Source organism: Eptesicus fuscus, chromosome 18 (genome assembly GCF_027574615.1).
Source record: "Eptesicus fuscus isolate TK198812 chromosome 18, DD_ASM_mEF_20220401, whole genome shotgun sequence".
Classification (NCBI taxonomy): Eukaryota; Metazoa; Chordata; class Mammalia; order Chiroptera; family Vespertilionidae; genus Eptesicus; species Eptesicus fuscus.
This window is the reverse complement of record NC_072490.1, coordinates 14,638,417-14,660,975: the sequence shown is the minus strand read 5'-3', so window position 1 is coordinate 14,660,975 and position 22,559 is coordinate 14,638,417. Positions and strand designations below refer to the sequence as shown.

The window sequence follows — 22,559 nt, the reverse complement described above, 5'->3', positions numbered from 1 at the left end:
ATACTGAGGTGCTCAAACAATTTTCTTTGCGTGTCCTTCCAGTTGAGGTAGACAATGGATTTGGAAACAGTCCTATTACTGCAATGGTTCAGACAAAAGGGAACAAAGTTCTGAAGTAGGATGGTGACAAGTGTAATAATGGTGGGGAGTTGGGAGGTAGAATGAAGTAAGAAAAGAAGGGATCAGGACTTTAAAAGCTCAAGCAATACTGTGGAGTTATTGGTGCCACTAACAGGCAGATGAGAAAAATGGGGGAAGAGATGTTTGTGGAGAAAGATGAGGAATTGAATTATCCTTATAATGAGTCCATTCAAAGAAGCTTATTCCTTGAAATATTTGAGGAAGTCTGAATCTGACCTCATAAAACCAGTGGCACCATGATATGTGCCTTGAGCCATGGATTTTTACGGTTGATAGAGCGCTCCACAGATAATATCAAGACGAGAAGTCCTCCATCTCTTGTCCTCAAGGAGGTAAGAATTATGATAAGGGGCGTCCTCGTTTGAGGGAATTTTCTTTTGCACTCAGGCAGGACCTGAGTTACAGAATGTTCCACTGGGAGTGCTCACTGCTACAACATGACAGAGATGAAAGCACCCTGGAACATTTTAAAAGTGTGACATGGGAAAACCACTTGCATTGCCTTTCGGACATTTCTTTAAACTTGGAGAAAAAATTTCAACAGGTCCTGTTTATATTCCCAGTTTTCTCTTTTTAACAGTGCTACTGTGAGGGTCACCAAAGGAGGAATGCACAAGACCGAAAGGGTAAATAATTATGAATTTATTAGGTCATCTGGAAAACCAGATGGGCTGAGCCTCAAAATGGTGCCAGCACCCAGGGATGGGGAGTCAGATTGTAAAGGACTGTAGGCGGGCTTTTTCTGGGCAGGGAGGATAATGGTCTCAGCAAGTGGAATGTGATCTGTTCCTTGTGACCTAAAGGTCAGTCCCAGGGGAGGAGATATTGATTTAATTATTTGATCAGACCTAACATTCTAGCCTTTTTGTTTTATGGAATAGGGATGAAGGTCATGTTCTCCGTAGTTACTTACTGCTGAGGAGGAGGCGAGGTCATAGAGGGATGGACTTTGATTGGAGTCTCTGGGACACTGTATAGATGTCTCAAGATTGGAGGGAGGGGTTTCAGCAGCATGATTTCCCCAAGAGACTGGTTGGTGAAGGCTGGAAAGCGGTCCTGTGGCTGTCATAGTGTCACTTGTCTGGTTTTGCTGCTTTTCTGGGCCTGGAGCTGAAATACAACTGAGGCCTAGATGTTATCTTTAGGGAGGAAAAGATCAGGGGTCTAAGCTGCCTGACTATGATAGGAAAGGGAAGGCTAGATTACCTGCATGTCCAGGTTCTTGTCTTCCCCTTGCTAGGCTTCCAGAGTTTTCTGTCCTGGTGAGGTTCTGTACCTGGTGCTCAGAGGGACCTGGGCACAAAAGGAGGTTGTGATGGTGTCTAGAGGTGGTTATTTCCTGAGTACAAGCAGGGCTTGTAACCTGGTGGATAAATTTTAGTATTATTGAAGCAAAAGTTAGAACAATAGGAATTATGACAAATGGTCTGGTGGAAGAAAAGAGACATTGGTTTGGAGGGTTGTAGTCTAATATACCAAAATGAGATTTATTCTCTTACCTTCATTTGTCCTTGGGTGTGGTCGGCAAATGGTATTAACTAGACTTCTGCTGTTTCCCCGAATAGGGTGATTTAAGCTATTTACCCTCTAGTTGGGGAGGAAAAATGCAAACCACTTACTCTTAAGTGTCCTGGGTTTAGGGAAGATAGTTAAACAGCAGTTTGCAGCCATCTAGTAAATTCTATCTGTTTCCCTCTGCTTGTCCTGGATTACTCGCCTGTGTATATAATTTCCTTTTTACATTGTCACCTCACCTACTTTCCCCCTCAAAATGCATGCCCATACCTTCTATTACCAAAACCATACAATTTCTTGCCAATTTAATTAGAATTCTTAACTCTTAGATATTTAAGTTCACCTGATTTTAGCTTTTTTTTTTTTTAAGAAAATCTATAAAGCAGATTTTGAACTGTTAACATAATGTCTTATGCTTTGTTGAAGGTATGTTTCTTGAAAGTGAAAGTGTTCATAAATGTCAATTTAAGAAATGCTGGTTGGTTACTTTTCGGTTATCATTAAAAAATTAAGGTTTCTAAGAGTTAAGAATTCTAATTAAATTGGAATATATACCTTCAACAAAGCATAAGACATTATGTTAACAATTCAAAATCTACTTTATAGATTTTCTTTAAAAAAAAAAAAAAAGCTAAAATCAGGTGAACTTAAATATCTAAGTTTATCATTTAACCCAGAAATGCTCCAAAGCTTTTAAGCTACCAATTAGGCACATGAGGCTGGAGAAAAGGCAGAGGGGAGCAGGCCCCACAGCCTCTTCTAGGACTACAGCCTCCGGCTGCTTGGATTTAAAACTGGCACATTTTTCCTTAGAGATAACATGCTAAGGTTTGGGGGTCATGACTTCTGATTCTGATAGTAGCAGAACTGCTAATTAAACGTTTGCAATAAAGAAAGTTGTTCTTTGGGAAAGGGGTGTGTGTCTAGTGAGATGCAGTGTAGATGTGAAGTGGCTAATGGCTGTGAGACTAATCCATCAATCCCCATAATAGACTGAGGAGGGCAGAATAAGTGGCCCCAGTGTCATTTAAAAAGGAGATCAGCTTACCTGCCACCACAGTTGTTCCCCAAGGCTCTGTCCTGGTGATGTAAGTCTGTGGGGCCTTGTCAGGGCCTGGGCAGCTTCTTCAGTGGCTAGTCCCAGAAGGTGGCCTTGCTGCACTGGCTGAGGTCCGACTTGGAGGAGCTAGACTCCAGCCTGATTTCAAGTGGCCTTCGCTTTCACACCTTGGGCAGGGGGTCTCGTGTTTGGGCAGGACTTGGCACAGTGTCCTTCCTTGTTGCATTTGAAGCATGGGCCCAGAGGAGCCTTAGCCTCTAACGTACATTGTCTGGAGGACAAGCATTTCATTTGGGGTTCATGAGAGTGGTGGCTAGGGGCTGAAAGGCCTCCTTCTGGGCCTCAGCCTGATCTCGCCTTTGTTTTGGGGTCTCCTCGTCTCTATTATTAAAGACCTTAAAGGCCAGGTTAATGAGATAGTTTTGAGGGATTTGTGGACCTGTGTCTATTTTTTGAAGTTTGTGGTGTATGTCGGGGGCTGATTGGGGTATAAAATGGGTGTTTAGAAGGAAGGGTTCTCTCTGGGAAGCTTGGTGTAAGGTGGTAAGTTTCTGTAAGGCCTCCATGAGGCGGGAGAGGAAGAGAGCTGGGTTTTTGTCAGGACCTTGAGTGATTTCATTAAGTTTGTCCTAGTTGACCGCCTTATGGGCAGCTTTTTTGAGTCCGGCAATGAGACAGGTGATCATATGGCTGTGGAGCCAGCGCCCTGGAAAATTAACTTGATGGTCCCTTGAACTGACCTGAGATGGGACTATGTCAGTGCCAACTGTGTTGGCTGCCATGTCCTGTCTATAGAGGGCATCGGCATGGTCCTGAGCTGCTAGCCAGATGTGCTCCTTCTCCTCTGGGGTGAGAGAGGATGACATAGATGTCAGGTCCTCAAATTCCTGGGTAAACGTGGTCGGGTCTGTGGAAAAAGACCCAAGACGCCTCCCAATCTGTGCGAGGTCAGACATGGAAAATGGAATGTGTACCCACATAATACCCTCAGCCACCTCTCAGAGGTAAGGAGGTTGAGGGGGTGGAGTTCATAGATGGAGGGGGTGTCTAGTCAGAGGAGGGACATAAGAAGGTGGGTTCGGGGGACCCAAAGGGGAACAGAGAATCGTGTGATTGGAAAGGTTGAAGGGAGGGTCTGAGGGACCTGACAGGTCAGGAAGGACGAATCAGAAGGCCCAGGGTTGGCAGAAGGGAGCTTTGAGTGGATAAGTAGAGCAAGTTTGACTGAGAGAAGGATGATTGCAGTGTGTAAAAAAGGCCTGGACATAGGGGATCTCTGACCATTTTTCATTGCGGTGACAGAAATTGTCTAACTCCCAGAGAATGTTCAAATCTTACGTTCCATTCTCAGGCCAGGGCGCTTTGGCCAGACCTCTGTGGAAAGGCCAAGCATGTTAAGATTCCCATGGAGACATCCCCGTGTTTTTTTGGGGGGAGGGGTGGGGACCGAAAAAGAATTCCCCATGGTGTAAATTAGGAAGAGGAGGTAAGCAGCCAAAGGGACACTCCCTGGGGAGCTACACTAGAGGGAGGGGGTTGCTACCTTCTCGTCAGGCTCCAGAGAGAGGAAGACAGCCTGTTCCACGTGGCGGGCGTCCCCTGCGATGAGGAAGACTGTGGGACCTGGTGCCAGGGCTGAGGCCGGACTGGAGAGGATTTGGGGCCTAGTGCTAGGTCTTTTGTCTGAGATGGCAAATCAGAAATCTGGAAGGGTGATCCAGTTGTCACTTACCAGAGATGAAATGAGCTGGTGTTGAGTGTGGAGTCCGCAATGGGAAAGAGAGGTCCCGGATCCTGCATCCACCTTGGCTGGTTTGGGAGGTCCTTTAAGGGAGGGAGGCCTAATTGATGCTGGAGGTCCTGTAAAGCCAGTAGGATTTCAGGTAGAGCTGCTGCTGCCTACTCCTCTCAGAATAGCACACTCGGGGTCGCCAAAGGAGGAACGCATGAGGCTGAAAGGGGTAAAGAATTAGGAATTCATTAAGTTATCTGGAAAACTAGATGGGCTGAGCCTCAAAATGGCACCAGCAGTCATGGACAGGGAGTCAGAGATTTTAAAGGACTGTAGGTGGAGAATTCTCTGGGTGGGCCCGGATGCTAGAAAGGCCCAGAGAGGAAGGATAATGGTCTGGCAAGTGGAATGTCGTCTAAGGGAATGGGAATGTGGGTCTTGAAGTGGTCTAAAGGTCAGTTCCCAGGGGAGGGGATGTTGATTCAATTATTTGATCAGGCCTAACAGCTACAAAATGCTTGGAGCTTTTGACTTGCTATAGCAACAAAACAATAAAATAATGAATGGATGGAAACAAAGAGGAGTATTCTAAGTCCAATCAATAAGTGGAGGACAATCACTTCTGAAATTCCCTAAAAGGAAGAGATTTAATGTGACGCTATCCATTCGCAGCCAAGGGAGGCTGACCTGTGTCATGGTAAGACATGAGATTCTTCAGAACCATTCAAGGAAGACACTGGGAATTGAGCCTAAGCATTTGGGTCATGCAAACACCTGGGTTCTTTCTATTATATAACCATCACCAGGGAAATGTTCAGAGATGCAAGAGCACCCACAGAGGCATTTGTTAAGGAAGCATTCCTTAGAAAAAAGGTTAGATTCTATATTATCCGTATAAAAAAAGTTATGGGCTACAAATTTCTCTGCAAAACTGTATCTTTTCATGTAAGAGTGATGAGTATTTCTAAAATATTTTTGACAACCCACGTTATCTTGAGTACTCCAAATTTCACAAATGGCAGCTTATTTCCATCATCATTAGGCTAATTGCCATGCCCTTACTTTCATCAGGCAACCCATTTCTAACAATCATTATGTTAATTGAGATATGGATAGTTTAAAGTGCTGGTACAAACCCCTGGCCTTTCTTATTAAAGGGCGGCTGACCTCCTGTGGGGTGTGAAATTCTGATGAGGGTGGTTGAGCGCCCCTGAAAAGTAGTTTAACCCATCACACATGTTTAACACCATAATGTCTACTACATACCAAAGTTATTCTAAAGTAAATTAGAGACATCACAGCAGAAGGCCAGCAGGATAAAAGTCTGAGAAATATAAATGATATGCATATGAACAAAGAGGTTATATTTGGGATCTATGTCAGCAAATATTTTAATATTCCAAATTCTACTTTCCAAGCTGAAAAAAAAACAGGTCTTCACATTTGTATTCATGCTTTTTCCCCCCATTGTTAAAAGAGATTACTGCAAAAGGGACTCTGAATTCTAATCCCAAAAGGCAAAAAATGATACCTGTGGTTTATTTTGGAAGTTCCATGGAAATTCCAGGTCCTGCCCAAGTTATTTGTTTTCCTTTGTGCTATATAGGAAATCTTAAGTAGGCATCTATCTTTCCAGCAACATTAGATTCTAATATGCAAAATCCCAAGCCCTTGATTCAAATGCCACTGACTAGTTGTCACTCAACCCTTTGGAGCTTCCTTTTCCCCTTAAAGTGAGAGATTAGATTGTTCTCCAAAGAGGGTGAATTAGATCTCTGGCACCTAGGGAGGCTTAACCACCATTCCCTGAAGTTGGGGTGGGGAGGGGCGGCCAGAAGCAGTGTTGGGAAACACAGCTTTAACCTAAGTGAAAGGCTTTCTTAATTGCAGTTCTCTTCAAAGCTATTAACATGCTAATGGCTGTGACCTTCTAGAAAGCCAAAGATTTCAAATGTTTTACTTCCTGAAAGATTAGTGTGCCCTGCCCTCCTCCTTTGGAATTCTAAGTTATTATTTGTTTTAACATTTTAGATTATTAAAGAATTTAACAAAATGGTGTGTGTTGACTTTTTTGTCCACAGGATGATGATATTGATACTAATTTAAAAGGCTGAAACTTTTTTTTATTGCATACCTTTCATTGCTGATGCCCTAATCACATGCAAGGTTTGCCTATGGGTAACCCAGAAGTAGGAGTCTAGTATGCAATTTTTTCCTAAACTCTGAACCTCTTTTCACATGGCATCATGTAAGGCTAATCTGTCAGGAATGACACGGGGGGATATTATATTATTAGATAATCTCTAAGACTTCTTCCTGCTCTAAAAGTGTACAATTCTATGTTTTTCTACTTCCTAATATAGTTACTACGTTTTCTTACACTGAGTGGCCAGATTATTATGATCTCTGAACGCATAATAATCTGACCTCTAATATATATATATTAGAGGCCCGGTGCATGAATTCATGCATGGGTGGGGTCCGGCCAGCCTGGCCAGGGGGAGGGGACATGGGCGGTTGGCCAGCCTGCCTGCTGGTGGAACTCCTGGTAGAGGGGACAATTTGTATATTAGCCTTTTATTATATAGGATATACACTGAGAGGCCAGATTATTATGCGTTCAGAGATCATAATAATCTGGCCACTCAGTGTATTTGTGTGTGTGTATTGGGCGGGGGGGGGGGGGGGTTGGAGGATGAGAGGGTTCAAAATGACTGTGGTCTTAAATTCAAACTCCTAGTCTTCCAACACCCACACTAACCTTAGAAGGCTCTTATCTCAACCCCAGTACTGCATGGTCTCTTTATGCTTCGATTCTTCTCTGGCTGACAGAACTGTCATGAACACCAATTCCCTACATATTGTAAGTATATTAATGATGTGTAAATGATATCCTTGACTACCATGCTTACATGTCCTTTAAGCGTGTGAGTAATAATCCATTCTGTTTGCACAGAACTTGACAGTTTGCAAGTAATGTTCATACCCATGATTTCATTCACAAGAACATCTCTTAAGTTGCAATCACTTTTCTTTTTAAAGCAATCTCACTGTTCAACTTAAAGCATTCTTTTTTATAATGATCACAGCCTTTAGAAACCTCTGTTTTTATGGATATCAGTACAATCCATAATTACTTTAAATATGCATTTTCACACTTTACCTGGGACAGAGAAGGTACTAATAAATAGCAACACTTCCCCCCTTCAAGCTTCAGCTAGCAACCATGAAAATGTAAAGTACAATTATTTATTTCTCCTCATTTGTTTTCAGGTAGCAATGAGATTACTTGAAGGATCAAGTAAGTGATGGGAGAGGGCTATTAGAAGCATTTGTGTAAGGTTATAAAACTTGGCAATAGCTCCAGCCTAGCTTATAAATATGGATGCTTCAGGACCTGTGCGCATGACATACCTGAGCTGTGAGGGAGTTCTAGGTCTGTGTAGTCCACTGAGGAAGACACTGTTCATTGAGCAGCTCTTACAGAGATTCGTGCTGTCTCAGGCATTTTCTGCTTGATGTATAATAATACCGGATTTGAAGGTGGGAGTAGGGTAACGCCCGGAACGCTGGCCGCACTCACAAAGCACCAAAAGAGGCTTCTCATGCAAAAAGCAAAGGGTTTATTGGTACAGGCATGCCCGGTCCCACAACATACTCTGAACACAGAGCAGAGGTTGTGGGCCCCGAAGCAGGGTTTGAGCACAGGTTAAATACATTTTAGGGGGCAGGGTCTTTCCATTTTACAACCCAGTAACTTTCCACAGCGGGTTTTCTGCTTCCTGGAATAGTTAAGACAATTAAGTCTGTTGACATATAAACATTTTTCTTTATCTATGCACAAACTCTTGGTATCAGTTCCCCCCAGCCATAGATGGCTATCTGGTTTCTATCTCAAAGTTCTTGGCTGACTTATTCTAATTGTCTTCAACTGACCTTGTCTTCAACTGACCTCAGGCCCTTACTGAAATGCTGGCTTTTATGATTTTACAACTCTTCATTCCCCCCTTTTTCTGTGGCCGGTCTCTAATCCTAGAGACCTTCAGATTCATCTAATGCTGAGTATTGCTGCCTGATTAAAGTGATGCTGGTGGGCGAAGGGCAAGGTTTGGGCCCACAGGTACGGGGACAGCTTCCTGTCTCAGTCTTATTGTAAACCATAATCTATAATCATAGCCCGGAGTATAGAATCTAAGACCCCATGTCTGTAGATTCTCTGATTTTTTCCCGTTCTCAGTGAGGGAAATGTTTAACCTGTTACATAGAATGCCTGTCCCACAAGGGGATCATATTTCACAATCAGTGCTGGCTCTTCCCGTGATATTCCTCAATACCTGTATCCAGTCCCTTGGGGGACCTCGTATCCACCAGGCTGCCCCTGTTGTTTCACACCCCCAAGCAGCACAATATAGAGATTCAGGCCCCCCATAAGTCCTTATTTTTCCCGGTCCCTCCCTTCCTTGGGGCATACATAAAATTCAATGTTACCGAGAACACACCCCTGGCGGGAATCACTGCACCCCGAGGTATGGGTACCGCTGGGATGGTGCCCATGATCTCGTATGAGCAGGGGGAGTTTGGTGGGGTCTTCTACTGCTCCCAGATCCCAAGTGTCTAATACTGTCAGTCTTTTCTACCGTTCATTCTGGTCCCGGCTGCTGCGGCGCAGGCTTGAGATGGGAGGCATGGATCCAAGACGTGATGTCATCTACTTTTACTGCTGTCGGGGTGGTCGGCAGCACCACGTAGGGTCCTTTCCACCGGGGCTCTAGGCTGTGGGTCTGGTGTCTTCTTACGAGCACCGAGTCTCCGACTCGGAATGAGTGGGGCACCTTAAGGTCTCCTGGTTGATAAGCGGAGGCCAACGGCTTCCATTCAGACAAATTACTGGATCCCTTCCAGAGCCTTTAACCTGGCAAGCAGAGGGGTATAGGGTAATGAGCCTTTACCTAGAATGGGTGATATTCTTGAGACCGGAGGTGGGGTTCCATACAGAATTTCAAAAGGGGTGAGATTGTACATAGGGGACGAGGGCGTGTTTCGAGCCCAAAACAGAGCATAAGGCAGGAGCAAGGTCCAATCCTGAACGCCAGTCTCTAAGGTCAATTTATTTAAGGTCTCCTTAATGGTTCTATTCATTCTCTCTACCTGCCCTGAACTTTGGGGAAGATAGGCACAATGTAATTTCCAATTAATCCCCAACACCCTGGCCACTCCCTGACTTACCTGGGCCACGGAAAGCAGGTCCATTGTCTGACCCAATTACCTGGGGCAGTCCAAACCGAGGAGAAAGTTCTTCCATAATCTTCTTTACCACCACTTGGGCTGTTTCCCTCCGGGTGGGGTAGGCCTCTACCCATCCTGAGAAAGTATCTACAAAAACTAAGAGGAATCTTAACCCATATTTGGCTGGCCTGATTTCAGTAAAGTCCACTTCCCAGAATTGGCCAGGCCTATTCCCCCTTAGCCTCTTTCCCTCCGGGGCTTAGGACGGATGTGCATTTACAACCCGGCAGGCTTGACAATTTTAGCCACTTGTTCCGTCAGCCTCTTGTTTTCTGTAGCAGTTAAGGAAAAGGGTTGCTCCCTCAGCAGTTCTTGCATTTTTCTGGCACCTAGATGAGTGAGCTGATGAACATGCTGTAACAGTTGTGGGTGTCAGATTCTCCTCTTGGGTCTCAGTTACTAGTGGACTTGAACTTCTGTCTGCTAGAACTTCTGCCCCTCGAAGGGCTGCTGTCTTTGCTTCCTCATCTGCCCGCCGGTTCCCTGCGGCTATGGGGTCTGATCCTTTCTGATGACCGGGGCAATGGACTATAGCCAATTCGGTGGGCAGCAGAACTGCCGCCAGTAGCCTAAGGATTTCAGCCTTATGCTTAATGTCCTTTCCGGCTGAGGTTAGTAGTCCTCTTTGCTGGTATATGGCCCCATGTACATGAGCAGTAGCAAACGCATAGCGGCTGTCAGTGTAGATGGTGGCCTTTTTTCTTTAGCCAATTCTAAGGCTCTCGTGAGAGCGATTAGCTCTGCTTTCTGGGCTGAGGTCCCTTCTGGCAGCCCTGCTGACCGTATGGTCTTAGTTCTGCTGACCACCGCCACCCCCGCATGTCTCTTACCATCTCGCAGGAAGCTGCTACCGTCCGTGAACCAGGTTACTTCTGAGTTGGGTAATGGAAGGTCCTTCAGGTCGCGGCGAATTCCTGCTTCCTCTGCCAAGATGTCCTGGCAGGAGTGCAAGACCGGATCCGCAGCTTCGTCCGGAGCAGGGTGGCAGGGTTTAAGGTAGATGGGGGCCCAAAGGTTACTCGATCCTTATCCAACAAAATGCTCTGATAATGGGTGATGCGTGCATTTGAGAGCCATCGGTCTGGGGGCTGCCTGATGACGCTTTCCAGAGTATGCGGGGCTATGATGGTCAATTTTTGTCCCAAAGTCAATTTGTTAGCGTCTTTGGCCAACAGAGCGGCGGCAGCTATAGCTTTCAAACAGCGGGGCCATCCTCCTGCTACTGATTCCAGACATTTGGACAGATAGGCCACTGGCCTCCTTCAGGGTCCCAAGGTCTGAGTTAGGACTTCTCGGCTCAACATCGGGGAGTGCCAGTGCTGGGGCTGACAATAGGGCCCTCTTGATGTCATCAAAGGCCTGCTGCTGTTCTGGCCCCCAGGAAAATTCCGCATCCCCTTTTAGAAGTGGATAAAGTGGGGCGGCTAATGACGCAAACCCCGGGATCCATAGTCTACAGAACCCGGCCGTCCCCAGGAACTCTCGGAGTTGCTTCCTGGAGGCAGGTACGGGAATCTGCACAACAGTCTCTTTCCAGGCCTCCGTCAACCACCGCTTTCCTTCCCGGAGAGTATATCCTAGGAAAGTTACTTCCCGCCTACATATCTGGGCCTTCTTAGCTGATGCCCGGTACCCCAGCTGAGCAAGCTCTTGCAATAGGGAACGGGTCCCATACTCACATTCCTCCTGAGACGGTGCAGCCAACAGTAGGTCGTCTACATACTGGAGCAGAGTCACCTCCGGGTGTCGGGTTCTGAAGGGACCCAGGTCCTGGTGGAGGGCCTCATCGAAAATGGTGGGTGAATTCTTAAAGCCTTGGGGTAGCCTTGTCCAGGTCAGTTGTCCCGCTATCCCGGCCTCCGGATCAGTCCACTCAAAGGCAAACAATGGTTGGCTGCTTTCACAGAGCCGCAGACAGAAGAAAGCATCCTTCAAGTCTAATACAGTATACCAGATTCTGTCAGGTTGGAGGGTGCTTAGAAGGTTGTAGGGGTTAGGTACAGTGGGATGTATGTCCTGTACCCTACTGTTAATTTCCCTTAGGTCTTGTACTGGTCGGTAGTCCCCTGTTCCTGGCTTTTTGACAGGGAGAAGCGGCGTATTCCAAGCCGACTGGCAGGGCCTCAAAACCCCCTCCTGGATTAGCTTCTGAATATGTGGTCTGATTCCTTTTCGAGCCTCCCTACTCATGGGGTACTGCCTGACTCGAATTGGGACTGCAGAGGTCTTCAAGGTAACCACCACTGGGGGTTGATTTTCTGCCAGCCTTAGCCCGGCTTTCTCGGCCCAAGCATCTGGGTATTCCTCAAGCCATGCCGTCATGTCCTGGACCTTTTGGGACAGTCTCTTTTCCAATGGCCCTTCTCCTTGCAATATGCGCACTGGTCCGAGTCCAAATTTGACCGCCATCGTGGACCCAGGTCCCCTCCCTTTCTACTTCCTTTCTCTTGTGTTACTAACTACTGTGGCCAGGATTTTAGTCAATGCCTTGTCTCTCCTCTGTCTCCCTTTTGTGAAAAACCTTGTCTGCCTCCTTAACTAGGTCTCTGAGAGTCAAATCCTGGAGCCCATCAAGGCACCGTAGTTTACGCCTTATATCCGCAGCTGATTGGCCAATAAAGGCCATGGCCACCGAGGCCTTCTGTTCCTCTGATTGTGGATCAAAGGGCGTAAACCTCCGATAGGCCTCCATTAACCTCTCTAAAAAGACTGTGGGCAATTCGGGGGAGCCCCTGAACGCCTTCCCTTACCTTAGCCAAATTGGTGGGCCGCCTGGAGGCTGCCCGGAGACCTGCCACAAGAGCCTGGCGGTAGGAGGACAGATGCTCCCTACCTTCCGGGGTGTTAGGGTCCCAGTCTGGGCGGCGCAGGGGAAAGGTGTCATCAATGATGTCCGGCAACTGCGTTGGGCGCCCATCCCGCCCGGGAACATTTTTCCGCGCCTCTAGGAGCCTAGTTTCTCTCCTCAGTGATGAAGAGGGTTCCCAGGAGTTGCTGACAGCCATCCCAAATGGGTTGACGGGAGAACATTAAGGGCTCCACGAGACCTGTTAACCTAGGACAGGGCGGAGGAGAGTCTAAAAGGATCAGATCAGGTTGTGCCGAGAAGACGGGAGGGGCCGAGGGCGGCGGGGAAGGGGTAGCTGGTTTCACAGGCAACATCACGGTCTGCGACGTCGTCGGCAGGGTCCTGGGAGAGAACTGAGGAGCCAGAAAGGCTTTCTGACCAATGATCCAAGGTCAGGGACAGAGGAGTGGAGGTGGACTGACCCATGACAAGAACCATACAAATGACAGTAAACATTGAACAGAAGACAAGGACAAACACAACACGCTCAGACAAAAATCCAAAAGGTCTCACAGCACCAATTGACCTGGCTGGCAACAGAATTTCAGAGTACTCTAACAGATGGGAGGATTCCAGGCGCCCCTGGGCCTCCCCAGATGGGAGGATTCCAGGCGCCCCTGGGCCTCCCCAGATGGGAGGATTCCAGGCGTCCCTGGGCCTCCCCAGATTCCACCAGGGCGTCCCCCGGGGATGTGGCCTGCGACCCGAGGACACGTCTGTCGTCGCAGTCGGGGGAGACTTACGCCCCTCCCCGACAGCCACCAGACCAAACAGATTTGCCAGCCTTAACCCTCAAACTAAACAGCAAACAGAAGACAAGGACAAGCGATCGCTATCCAAGAGGCGCCGTTACTTACCCCAAGAAGCGTCTGTTGGAGCCTGAAGGCGGCTGCAGCAATCTCGGTGGAACCTCCAAATGTAACGCCCGGAACGCTGGCCGCACTCACAAAGCACCAAAAGAGGCTTCTCATGCAAAAAGCAAAGGGTTTATTGGTACAGGCATGCCCGGTCCCACAACATACTCTGAACACAGAGCAGAGGTTGTGGGCCCCGAAGCAGGGTTTGAGCACAGGTTAAATACATTTTAGGGGGCAGGGTCTTTCCATTTTACAACCCAGTAACTTTCCACAGCGGGTTTTCTGCTTCCTGGAATAGTTAAGACAATTAAGTCTGTTGACATATAAACATTTTTCTTTATCTATGCACAAACTCTTGGTATCAGTTCCCCCCAGCCATAGATGGCTATCTGGTTTCTATCTCAAAGTTCTTGGCTGACTTATTCTAATTGTCTTCAACTGACCTTGTCTTCAACTGACCTCAGGCCCTTACTGAAATGCTGGCTTTTATGATTTTACAACTCTTCAGTAGGAGTAAAGTATAGATGCAAAAAATAAACTAAATCACAAAACCATGCAAGATAGGTTTCTAGAGATAAATGGAGTAAATCTACACTTTGCAAAGGTATAGAGAGAGATCAAATATACACCTTGGTTCCATAACTACTACTACTAAAATTTCCCTTATTGTTGCTGCTATTATGAATATTTTAATTGCATAACTCAGAAAAAAATGTATTCCTAGAGACTTAACCTATTGGTTAAAAATGGCTATATTCAATTTACCAACTAGTCGTTTTCCTTACATGATTCTAGGTACAAGTTAATCCAGATTCTAAGAGCCGTAGCAGATTCACATGAGGGCATTTTGCAAATTAGGAAAAGCAACCCCTCTGGGTCATTCCAGGCTAATTGTCATATCGTTTAAATCATGGTTGAGGGCTTTTTGTCAATTTGAATAAGGCCCGCTTGCTTGGGTTGAATGCAGCCCCGCACCAGCGTACATAGGTTGGGGAACAGACTAATGGCTGGAACTTAGCCCCACTGTGGTCCCTCAGCCATGCGTCTGTAAGGTGAACAACCTGTAAAACCATATCCAACATCCCTGAGGTTCCTCTACTAAATTAAGCAACTGGGCATCAGAAGAACCTGCAAAGCACTAAGGGAAGAGGCCTTCACCTACATAAATATGACTTCCTGATAGTTTAAAGATTCTTCTTTTGTTAGCACATCCCGATATTATTCTAATCTGTGGGTGGAAAGCTAAGAGTAAAAGTCAACCCTCTAGGAGCTCCACCCTGCAATACAGATGGAGCAGCAGCAAAAGACATTATTTGGCCTGGGCTAGGCAAAGTGGCATCTAGTAAAAGTGACATTTGTCTAGGCATTAAACACCTATTATGTGCACACCACTCTGCCAGACTTCTAGAAGGTATAAAGTAAAAATAAAATATAGTCCCTGAGCCCTAGCTGGTTTGGCTCAATGCATAGAGCATCGGCCTGCGGACTGAAGGGTCCCAGGTTTGATTCTGGCCAAGGGCACATGTCTGGGTTGCAGGCTCGATCCCCAGTAGGGGGCATGCAGGAGGCAGCCAATCAATGATTCTCTCAAATCAATAAAATATATTTAAAACATATATAGTCCCTGCCCTCAAGAATTTGAAATCTTCTTCCTGACAAAAAATTAACAAGAAAACAGTGACTCTAAATGACACACTGGATCAGATGGACTTATTGACACTTATAGAACATTTCACCCCAAAGCTGCAGAATGTACATTGGTCTCAAGTGCACATTGGTCATTCTCAAAGATAGACCCCATGTTAGGACACAAAACAAGTCTATAAATTCAAGAAGATTGAAATCATATCAAGAATCTTCTCAGATCACAATAGAAAGAAATTAGAAATCAACTACAGTAAAAACATATGGAAGCTAAATAGCATGATATTAAACAATGAATGGGTTACCAATGAGATCAAGAAAAATAAAAAACTTCCTGGAAACAAACGAAAATTAACGCACAACAATCAAAGCCGATGGGACTACAGGCCTATCTCAAAAAACAAAAAGTAATAATAAACTATTTAACCCTACAACTTAAAGGTATAGAAAGAGAACAAGAAAAGCCCAGAGTAAGTAGAAGGAAGGAAATTATTAATAAAGATTAGAGCAGAAATAAACGACTAAAAAAAAAATGTACAAAAGATTAAACCAACAGCTGTTTCTTTGAAAAGATAAACAAGATTGATGAACCTTTAGCCAGACTCATCAAGAAACAAAGAGGACCCAAATAATTCAAATTATAAACAGTGAAGGAACAACTATGCCAACAAGATGGACAATGTGGGTGAAATGGACAAATTCAATCTTCCAAAACCAAATCAGAAGAATAAGAAAATCTGAATAGACCAATAACAATTAAGGAAACTGAAGCAGTAATCAAAAAACTCCCAGCAAATAAAAGGCCTGGTCCAGATAGGTGAGTTTTAACCCAACATTCAAAGAAGAACTAACACCTGTCCTCCTCAAACTATTCCAAAAAAATCCAAGATGAAGGAATACTTCCAAGCTCTTTTTATGAGGCCAGCATTAACCTAATTCCAAAACCACCTAAAGACACTACAAAGAAAAAACTACAGGACGATATTCCTGAAGAACACAGATGCTAAAATCTTCAACAAAATATTAGCAAATTGGATCCAGCAATATATTAAAAAGATCATAGACCATAACCAAGTGGGATTTATTCCAGGGATACAAGGCTGGTACAATATTTACCAATCAATAAATGTGATACATCACATAAACAAATGAAAGACAAAAATCACATGATCATATTAATTGGTGCAGAAAAAGCACTCTACAAAATCCAACACCTATTTTTGATAAAAACTCTCAGTAAAGTGGGAATAGAGGGATCATACCTCAACATACTAAAGGCCATATATGACAAACCTACAGCCAACATCATACTCAGTGGGCAAAAACTACGACTATTTTCCCTAAGAACAGAAACAAGACAGGGATGTCCATTTTACCACTCCTGTTTGACATAGTGCTGGAAGTCCTGGCCATAGTGATCAGACAAGAAATAAAAGGCATCCAAATTAGAAAAGCAGAAGTAAACCTATCATTATTCACAGATGACATGATATTGTACATAGAAAAACCTAAAGACTCCACCAAAAAACTACTAGATTTAATAAAAAGAATACAGCAATGTAGCAGGATACAAATTAACACCCAGAAATCTATGGCTTTTTTATACACCAATAATAAATTCTCAGAAAGAGAAATTAAACAAAATACAATTTACCATAGCAACAAAAAAAAATTAAGATACCTAGGAATAAACTTAACCAACGAGGTAAAATACTTGCATTCTGCAAACTACAGGATGTTAAAAAAGAGATAGAGGAAGATATAGCTATAAACATGTAGAAGAATATACTGTGTTCATGAATTGATACAATTAACATCATTAAAATGTACATACTACCCAAAGCAATCTATAGATTCAATGCAATCCCTATTTAATTACCAATGGCATATTTCACAGATCTAAAAAAAAAAAATACTCCAAAATTTTATATAGAACCAAAAAAGACCCCGAATAGCCACAGCAATCTTGAGAAAGAAGCACATTGGACAGATACATGCAAAAAAATGAAACTAGATCACCAACTTACACCATACACAAAAATAGATTCAAAATGGATAAAAGACTTAAATGTAAGACGTGAAACCATAAAAATCCTAGAAGAAACCATACACAGCAAAATCTCAGACATCTCTTGTAGCAATATGTTACCAATACATCTCCTAGGCAAAGGAAACTAAGGAGAAAATAAACAAATGGGACTACATAAAAATAAAAAGCTTCTGCACAGCAAAAGAAACCAACAAAATGAAAAGAGATCCCAAAGTATGGGAGAACACATTTGGTAATGATACATCTGATAAAGTGTTAATATCCAAAATATATAAGGAACTCATACAACTGAACAAAAGGAAAACAATCCAATTAAAAAATGGGCAAATGACCTAAATAGACATTCTCCAAAGTGGACATACAGATGGCCAAGAGACATAAGAAAAAATGCTCAAAGTCACTGATCATCAGAGAGATGCAAATTAAAACAACAATGAAGTCACCTCACACCTGTCAGAATGGCAATTAACAAATCAACAAATAACAGGTGCTGGCAAGGATGTGGAGAGAAGGGAACCCTAGTACATTGCTGGTGGGAATGGAGACTGGTGCAGCCACTGTGGAAAACAGTATGGAGTTTCCTCAAAAAATTAAATATGGAGCTGCCATTTGACCCAGTGATCCCATTTCTAGGAGACTCAAAACACCAATCAGAAATAATGTATGCACCCCTAGCTCATAGTAGCACAATTTGCAATAGCTAAGATGTGGAAACAGCCCAAGTGCCCATCAGGAAGGTATAAACAAACTGTGGTACATTTATACCATGGAATACTATGCATCAATAAAAAAGAAGGATCTCTTACCTTTGAGACAGCATGGAGGGACCTGGAAAGTATCATGCTAAGTGAAATAAGCCAGTCAAAGAAAGACAAGTATCACATGATCTCACTCATATATGGAATCTAATGAACAAAATAACCTGTTGAACAAAACAGGTCCAGAGACATAGTTGCATGGAACAGACTATCAAATCTCAGAGGGAAAGTGGGGGAGGGTGGGAAGAGATCAACCAAAGAACTTGTATGTATATATGCATAACCCATGGACACCGACAATAGGGTGGTGGTGGGCTATAAGGGGTCAATGGGAGGAAAAACGGGACATATGTAACACTTTCAACAATAAAGATTCTTAAAATAAGTAAATAGATCGTTTTTAAAAAGAAGTAGAGCATTCTACACTGCCATTTATCGTGAAAGGTTGAATGAATTCCCCATGGATTAACTGAACATGTGGAAGGCAGCTAGAATTGAGCTACTTTGCTAGCAGCACCGGCTTCAGAAGGGCTGACTGCTCAGTAAAGAAGCCAGCAGCAAGATGATGTGGAATAAACAGCAAAGGGAGGTAACTAGAGTGACACTAGAAAATGTCACCTCAGAGCCAGATTTCCCACATCAGGGACCTAGGCATTGGTTAACGCTAGGAAGTGATGAAAGCTGCCAAGATGCCATTAAGTTGTGGACAGTGACAGAAAAAAAAATTTCATGTTGTTCTCACAAAAAAATTGAAACGTTCAAGAAATTGGTAACACCAGAACTGTCTTTAATTAAAAAAATTACTATGTCTTTTGAAATTTGACCAACCTACCTTTGGTAAATAGTGCAGATGAAGTACTTTGGGCAGATGGCCACAGATTGTCTCTTTTATCTTTGGGTTTGCCGTGATCAACTGATGTGAAGTTTCGAGATACATTTTGTGAAGGAGCTGCTTTAGGATCACGTTTCCGATAACTGGTTTTAAGGTTTTCCAGTTAAAGATGCCTGTGTTTTCTGTAGTGGACAACAGAAATGAATAAAATCATTGTTAAATGTCAGTTTAATTACAGTGTAGTAGAAATCACACTGGAATCAACTAGAACTTACCCCCAAATTTATTATTAATTAGATAACTTTGAATAAATTAAATAATTAAATAATGAATTGGTGGTGGTGGTGGGGGTGGGAATTGACATCTTGATGAGATAAATGAGCAAGGAACAAGAAAAGGAGAAGAGGGAAAGTGAACAAAACTCTACGCCCTCTTAACTGCCTTACTTAGTTACCTGGGACAATAGGCTAATGTGAACATACTTGGTGAACACCATGGACAGCATACAATCCATTGCTTTATCTTAGTATATAGTAGAGACTCACTCATTTGTTGACTGAGTGAATGATGAATCCCGTGGAAGTTCTGAAGGGATAGAATTCCTTAAAGAATTTCTGGGAGAGCTACAACCCAAGCCAGGCAACAAAAAATAGATTCCATTCCCCAAGAGAGTATTTTTTATCTGGGTATATTTGTAATATTTACGACTTTCGAATTGAAAGATATTCTTGACCTATAATATAAGCCTTGTTATTTAATGTGAACACACTTTCTGGCTCAAATATATATTCGTGTGAAAGTGGCAGAATTGGACACTTGAATCGGCCCAAAATGCTTTTACAACTTCACTGGTGACTTATTTGTAAAGAGCTTGGTATCTTTTAAGAGGTCTCACTGGAAAAGAGCATAGAAGGAGATTTCAAAGTTGCTTTGATGTCATAACCACTCTTATTCAATTGTTTTCACAGACCATAAACAAGACTGAAGAATGTCCGTCTGAAACTTTGCCTTGAATGAAGAGACTTCATTGAACAAGAAGTTGGCTTCCAGTTTGCACAGGCGTCAATGGAATGCTTTTTTCTTTTTTAATTTTGTACTTTACCCAATGAAAACAAAGCGTTTTGTGTGCTGTGCAAATGGGTCCTTCATGTGGTCTGACAGTTTATTTTTTTGCCATTTTTTAAAGTAAAAAAAAAAAAATCCCAGAAGAGGAAAAACAATAAAAACAAAACATGGAAGGCTGACATTTGATCTGGAAGAACATTTGAAGTCAGAATTGACCTGAAGGTGTAGATAGATTTTTTTTCTTTTTAACAGAAAATCGGATGTCAAGAGGTGGGCAAGCAGAAATGGAAAGAAATTGTCTTCCTCGGTAATTAAGCTACTCTTTTATTTTTTTTTCCTTCTTGTTTAAATGTGGGTTGTTTTTTAATTTTCTTAGAAATATTTAGGTAAGGTTTATCTTGAATCTTAATTGCCTTAATTTTAAGGACGTCAAAGGCTCTCGAGGCAAGCTGTCAACGTCTTGTTAAAAAAAATCAAGAAAGAATTGAAATATTGTGCCAGCTTTAACTGGTACAGAAGCTTAAGACTCTGAGTTTTTAGGGTGAAAAAACTGTACAGTTTAAAAGAAAATGTTTTTCTTCATTTGAAGAAAATTTGTTGATAAAAGAAACCATGGCAACTGCGAGAAATGGAAAAATGCTGGGACTTTTCATGAACTTTGTCTTAAGTGTTGACCCATTCTAGAAGGCTAAAACATTTTATGGTAAAGTTATTAAGGTTGGTTTAAAAAACAACTGCATTAGAAATAATGCGTGTTTGGGGGGCAGAATGCAGATTTTTTTAATTTACAAAGCGTGATTGCTAGCAAAAGCATTAGTGCTTTTTATCTGCAGTCTTTTTTATGAGCTTTACAAAGTTTTTAGTCAGCTTTGCTTGTCACATTGCAAAACCTAGCTTAAGAGCATTTAAAAAAAAACAACACAAAAAAAACTTAAGTAGATAGGAGCTTATGGTCAAAAGTGCAAAACAAAACAAAAACAAAAAAACAAAAAAAAGCAATAGATAGAGAAATTGTTGACAATTTCTGTAGTCTTTCCTAGTTGTGATCAAATTCAGCCTATGGATGGCCTATTTTATACCAAAGATGAAGTGGCACCCTATTGCAGTCCAGAAGATAGAGGTCGTTTTTCTTTACTTTTCGTTAAAAAATTTTATTTGACCTACATGGCCGGACCAGTTCTTACTTTGTTGTGTTTAAACTACCTTCCACTGGTGTTTTACATACTGCAAAAAAAATTTATTTTTAACATTTGTTGTTAGTAGAAGCTTGCACCTGCTGTGTTCAGCAGTTTCAGCATGAAGAGTTCTGGATACCAACTGATAGAGCCAAATGGCTTTCAATTCCATGAGCTTTTCCAGTTCCTTGCTAGCTCCCTTGAATAGTGAAACCTATACGGATGGCCACCAGTAAGCGAAGACACTTGAACGGGTTGAAATTTCTTTTTGTGAATTTTGAACGAAAGACACTTTCTGAACCTGGTCTGAAGGGTCACTTGTCCAAAAAAAAAAAAAAAAAAAGCATAGTGATATTCTGTTAAGTGGTGAGTGGTCTCCTGAAAGGTCTCATTGTATTAGTAACAATAGTCTTCCTTCTCAATTCCAACACCTCTTGATTTTGTCTTTGCACCTTAGTCTTTGTCATCATCCACAATGAATAAGCACCTTGATTCTGCAGTGGGGAAGGAATATCTTCTTTTTGCCTTTTTTTCATTATATTTTCATATCTTGGTGTTGTCAGAAGACAGACAAAATAGACCTTTCTATTTCAGTTTAACTCTCTGAGACAAGTAGGACCAATAAGATTGAGGATTCTATTAGTGGAATTTAGGTAAGCTTTTAAAATGCTAGTTGACAATCAAGAAATTATGATTTATATTAATAAGAACCAAAACAATTGGGTTTGATCAATCATTAAAGCCAAAGGAGATATATTTGCATTGAGACTGATGCAAAGCTTTCTCTAAAGTGAATTAAATTGAAACAAACATCCCTGCATATTTGGTTCATGAAATCCATATTCAACCTGTACTGTTTTACCTGAAACTAAGGACAATGAAACTTTGTTAATTGGACCATGCCCTAGAATTGCTTTTTGAATGAATCATTAGAATTTAAGTGAAACTCTTTTCACAAACTAAGTCATAGGAACCTGTCTTAGTCCAGAAGAAGAGGGAAATGCATTAAGTGCACTGTAAAAGAAAGCAGAGTTGGCTTTTAAAAACTATTAAAAGATAAATCTTTTTTCCATTATATCAACATGGGTAATGAGTTTGACTTACATGAAAGTGTCAATATTTCACTATTTATGACCTACAAACAGAAGCCTAGTGTTGAAATAGATCTGGTTCTCTTATTTGCAACACCATGTATTGGAAACTCAAATTTAGAGAGTGACTTCATATCTTTGTGATCAAATTAGAGGCAAAAGTATATCCAAGAAAACGTAACATGCTACAGAGAAATTCGAACTGGTCACACCCATCCTTATGGTTTTCCATGCTTTAGAGAGAATCCTAGTTTTCTACTTCCTTCTGTTCCATCCTTCAGCCTCTCCTGTATTTTAAGGGTGGCACTTAAGTTTTATCTTTGAGAAGTGGGCCCCTACGTTTCAGGGGGTATAAGCAAACATGTATGGGAACTGTATTTTCTCTTTCTTTTTTTTCACTCTCTGAACTCTTTGTATAAATAAGGATTATCCTGGGCATAATTCATTTGAATATGAAACCAACATGCTTTCTTTTGTTTCTGTAAAAAAAAAAATTAATGTGATA

General features: G+C 42.6%; 1 protein-coding gene and 1 long non-coding RNA gene across 7 annotated transcripts in view; one reads left to right on the top strand and one right to left on the bottom strand.

Moving 5' to 3' along the window:
* The window catches only part of RBMS3 (RNA binding motif single stranded interacting protein 3), a 643,143-nt gene extending 621,105 nt beyond the window's left edge, over positions 1-22,038 (top strand). For 3 of the 4 annotated variants that reach the window (XM_054708096.1, XM_008153779.3, XM_008153811.3), the window contains one exon: positions 19,692-22,038. In XM_054708096.1, coding sequence (XP_054564071.1) covers positions 19,692-19,698 — 7 coding nt within the window. In that variant the 3' untranslated portion in view covers positions 19,699-22,038. Of the gene's footprint in view, positions 1-7,721; positions 7,750-19,691 lie in introns of all 4 variants that reach the window. The other variant, XM_054708097.1, reaches the window with a different exon arrangement.
* On the bottom strand, positions 8,056-13,489 carry LOC129147141 (uncharacterized). 3 transcript variants are annotated; one of them, XR_008554492.1, is made up of 3 exons: positions 13,440-13,489; positions 8,937-9,360; positions 8,056-8,230 (listed from the first exon to the last, which is right to left on the bottom strand). It is a non-coding gene; the product is annotated as an uncharacterized LOC129147141 (long non-coding RNA). The 3 variants fall into 3 exon arrangements; XR_008554491.1 differs by having other exon boundaries at positions 8,948-9,360; XR_008554493.1 differs by lacking the exon at positions 13,440-13,489 and adding an exon at positions 13,109-13,130 and having other exon boundaries at positions 8,948-9,360.
* Positions 22,039-22,559: the final 521 nt, after the last annotated feature.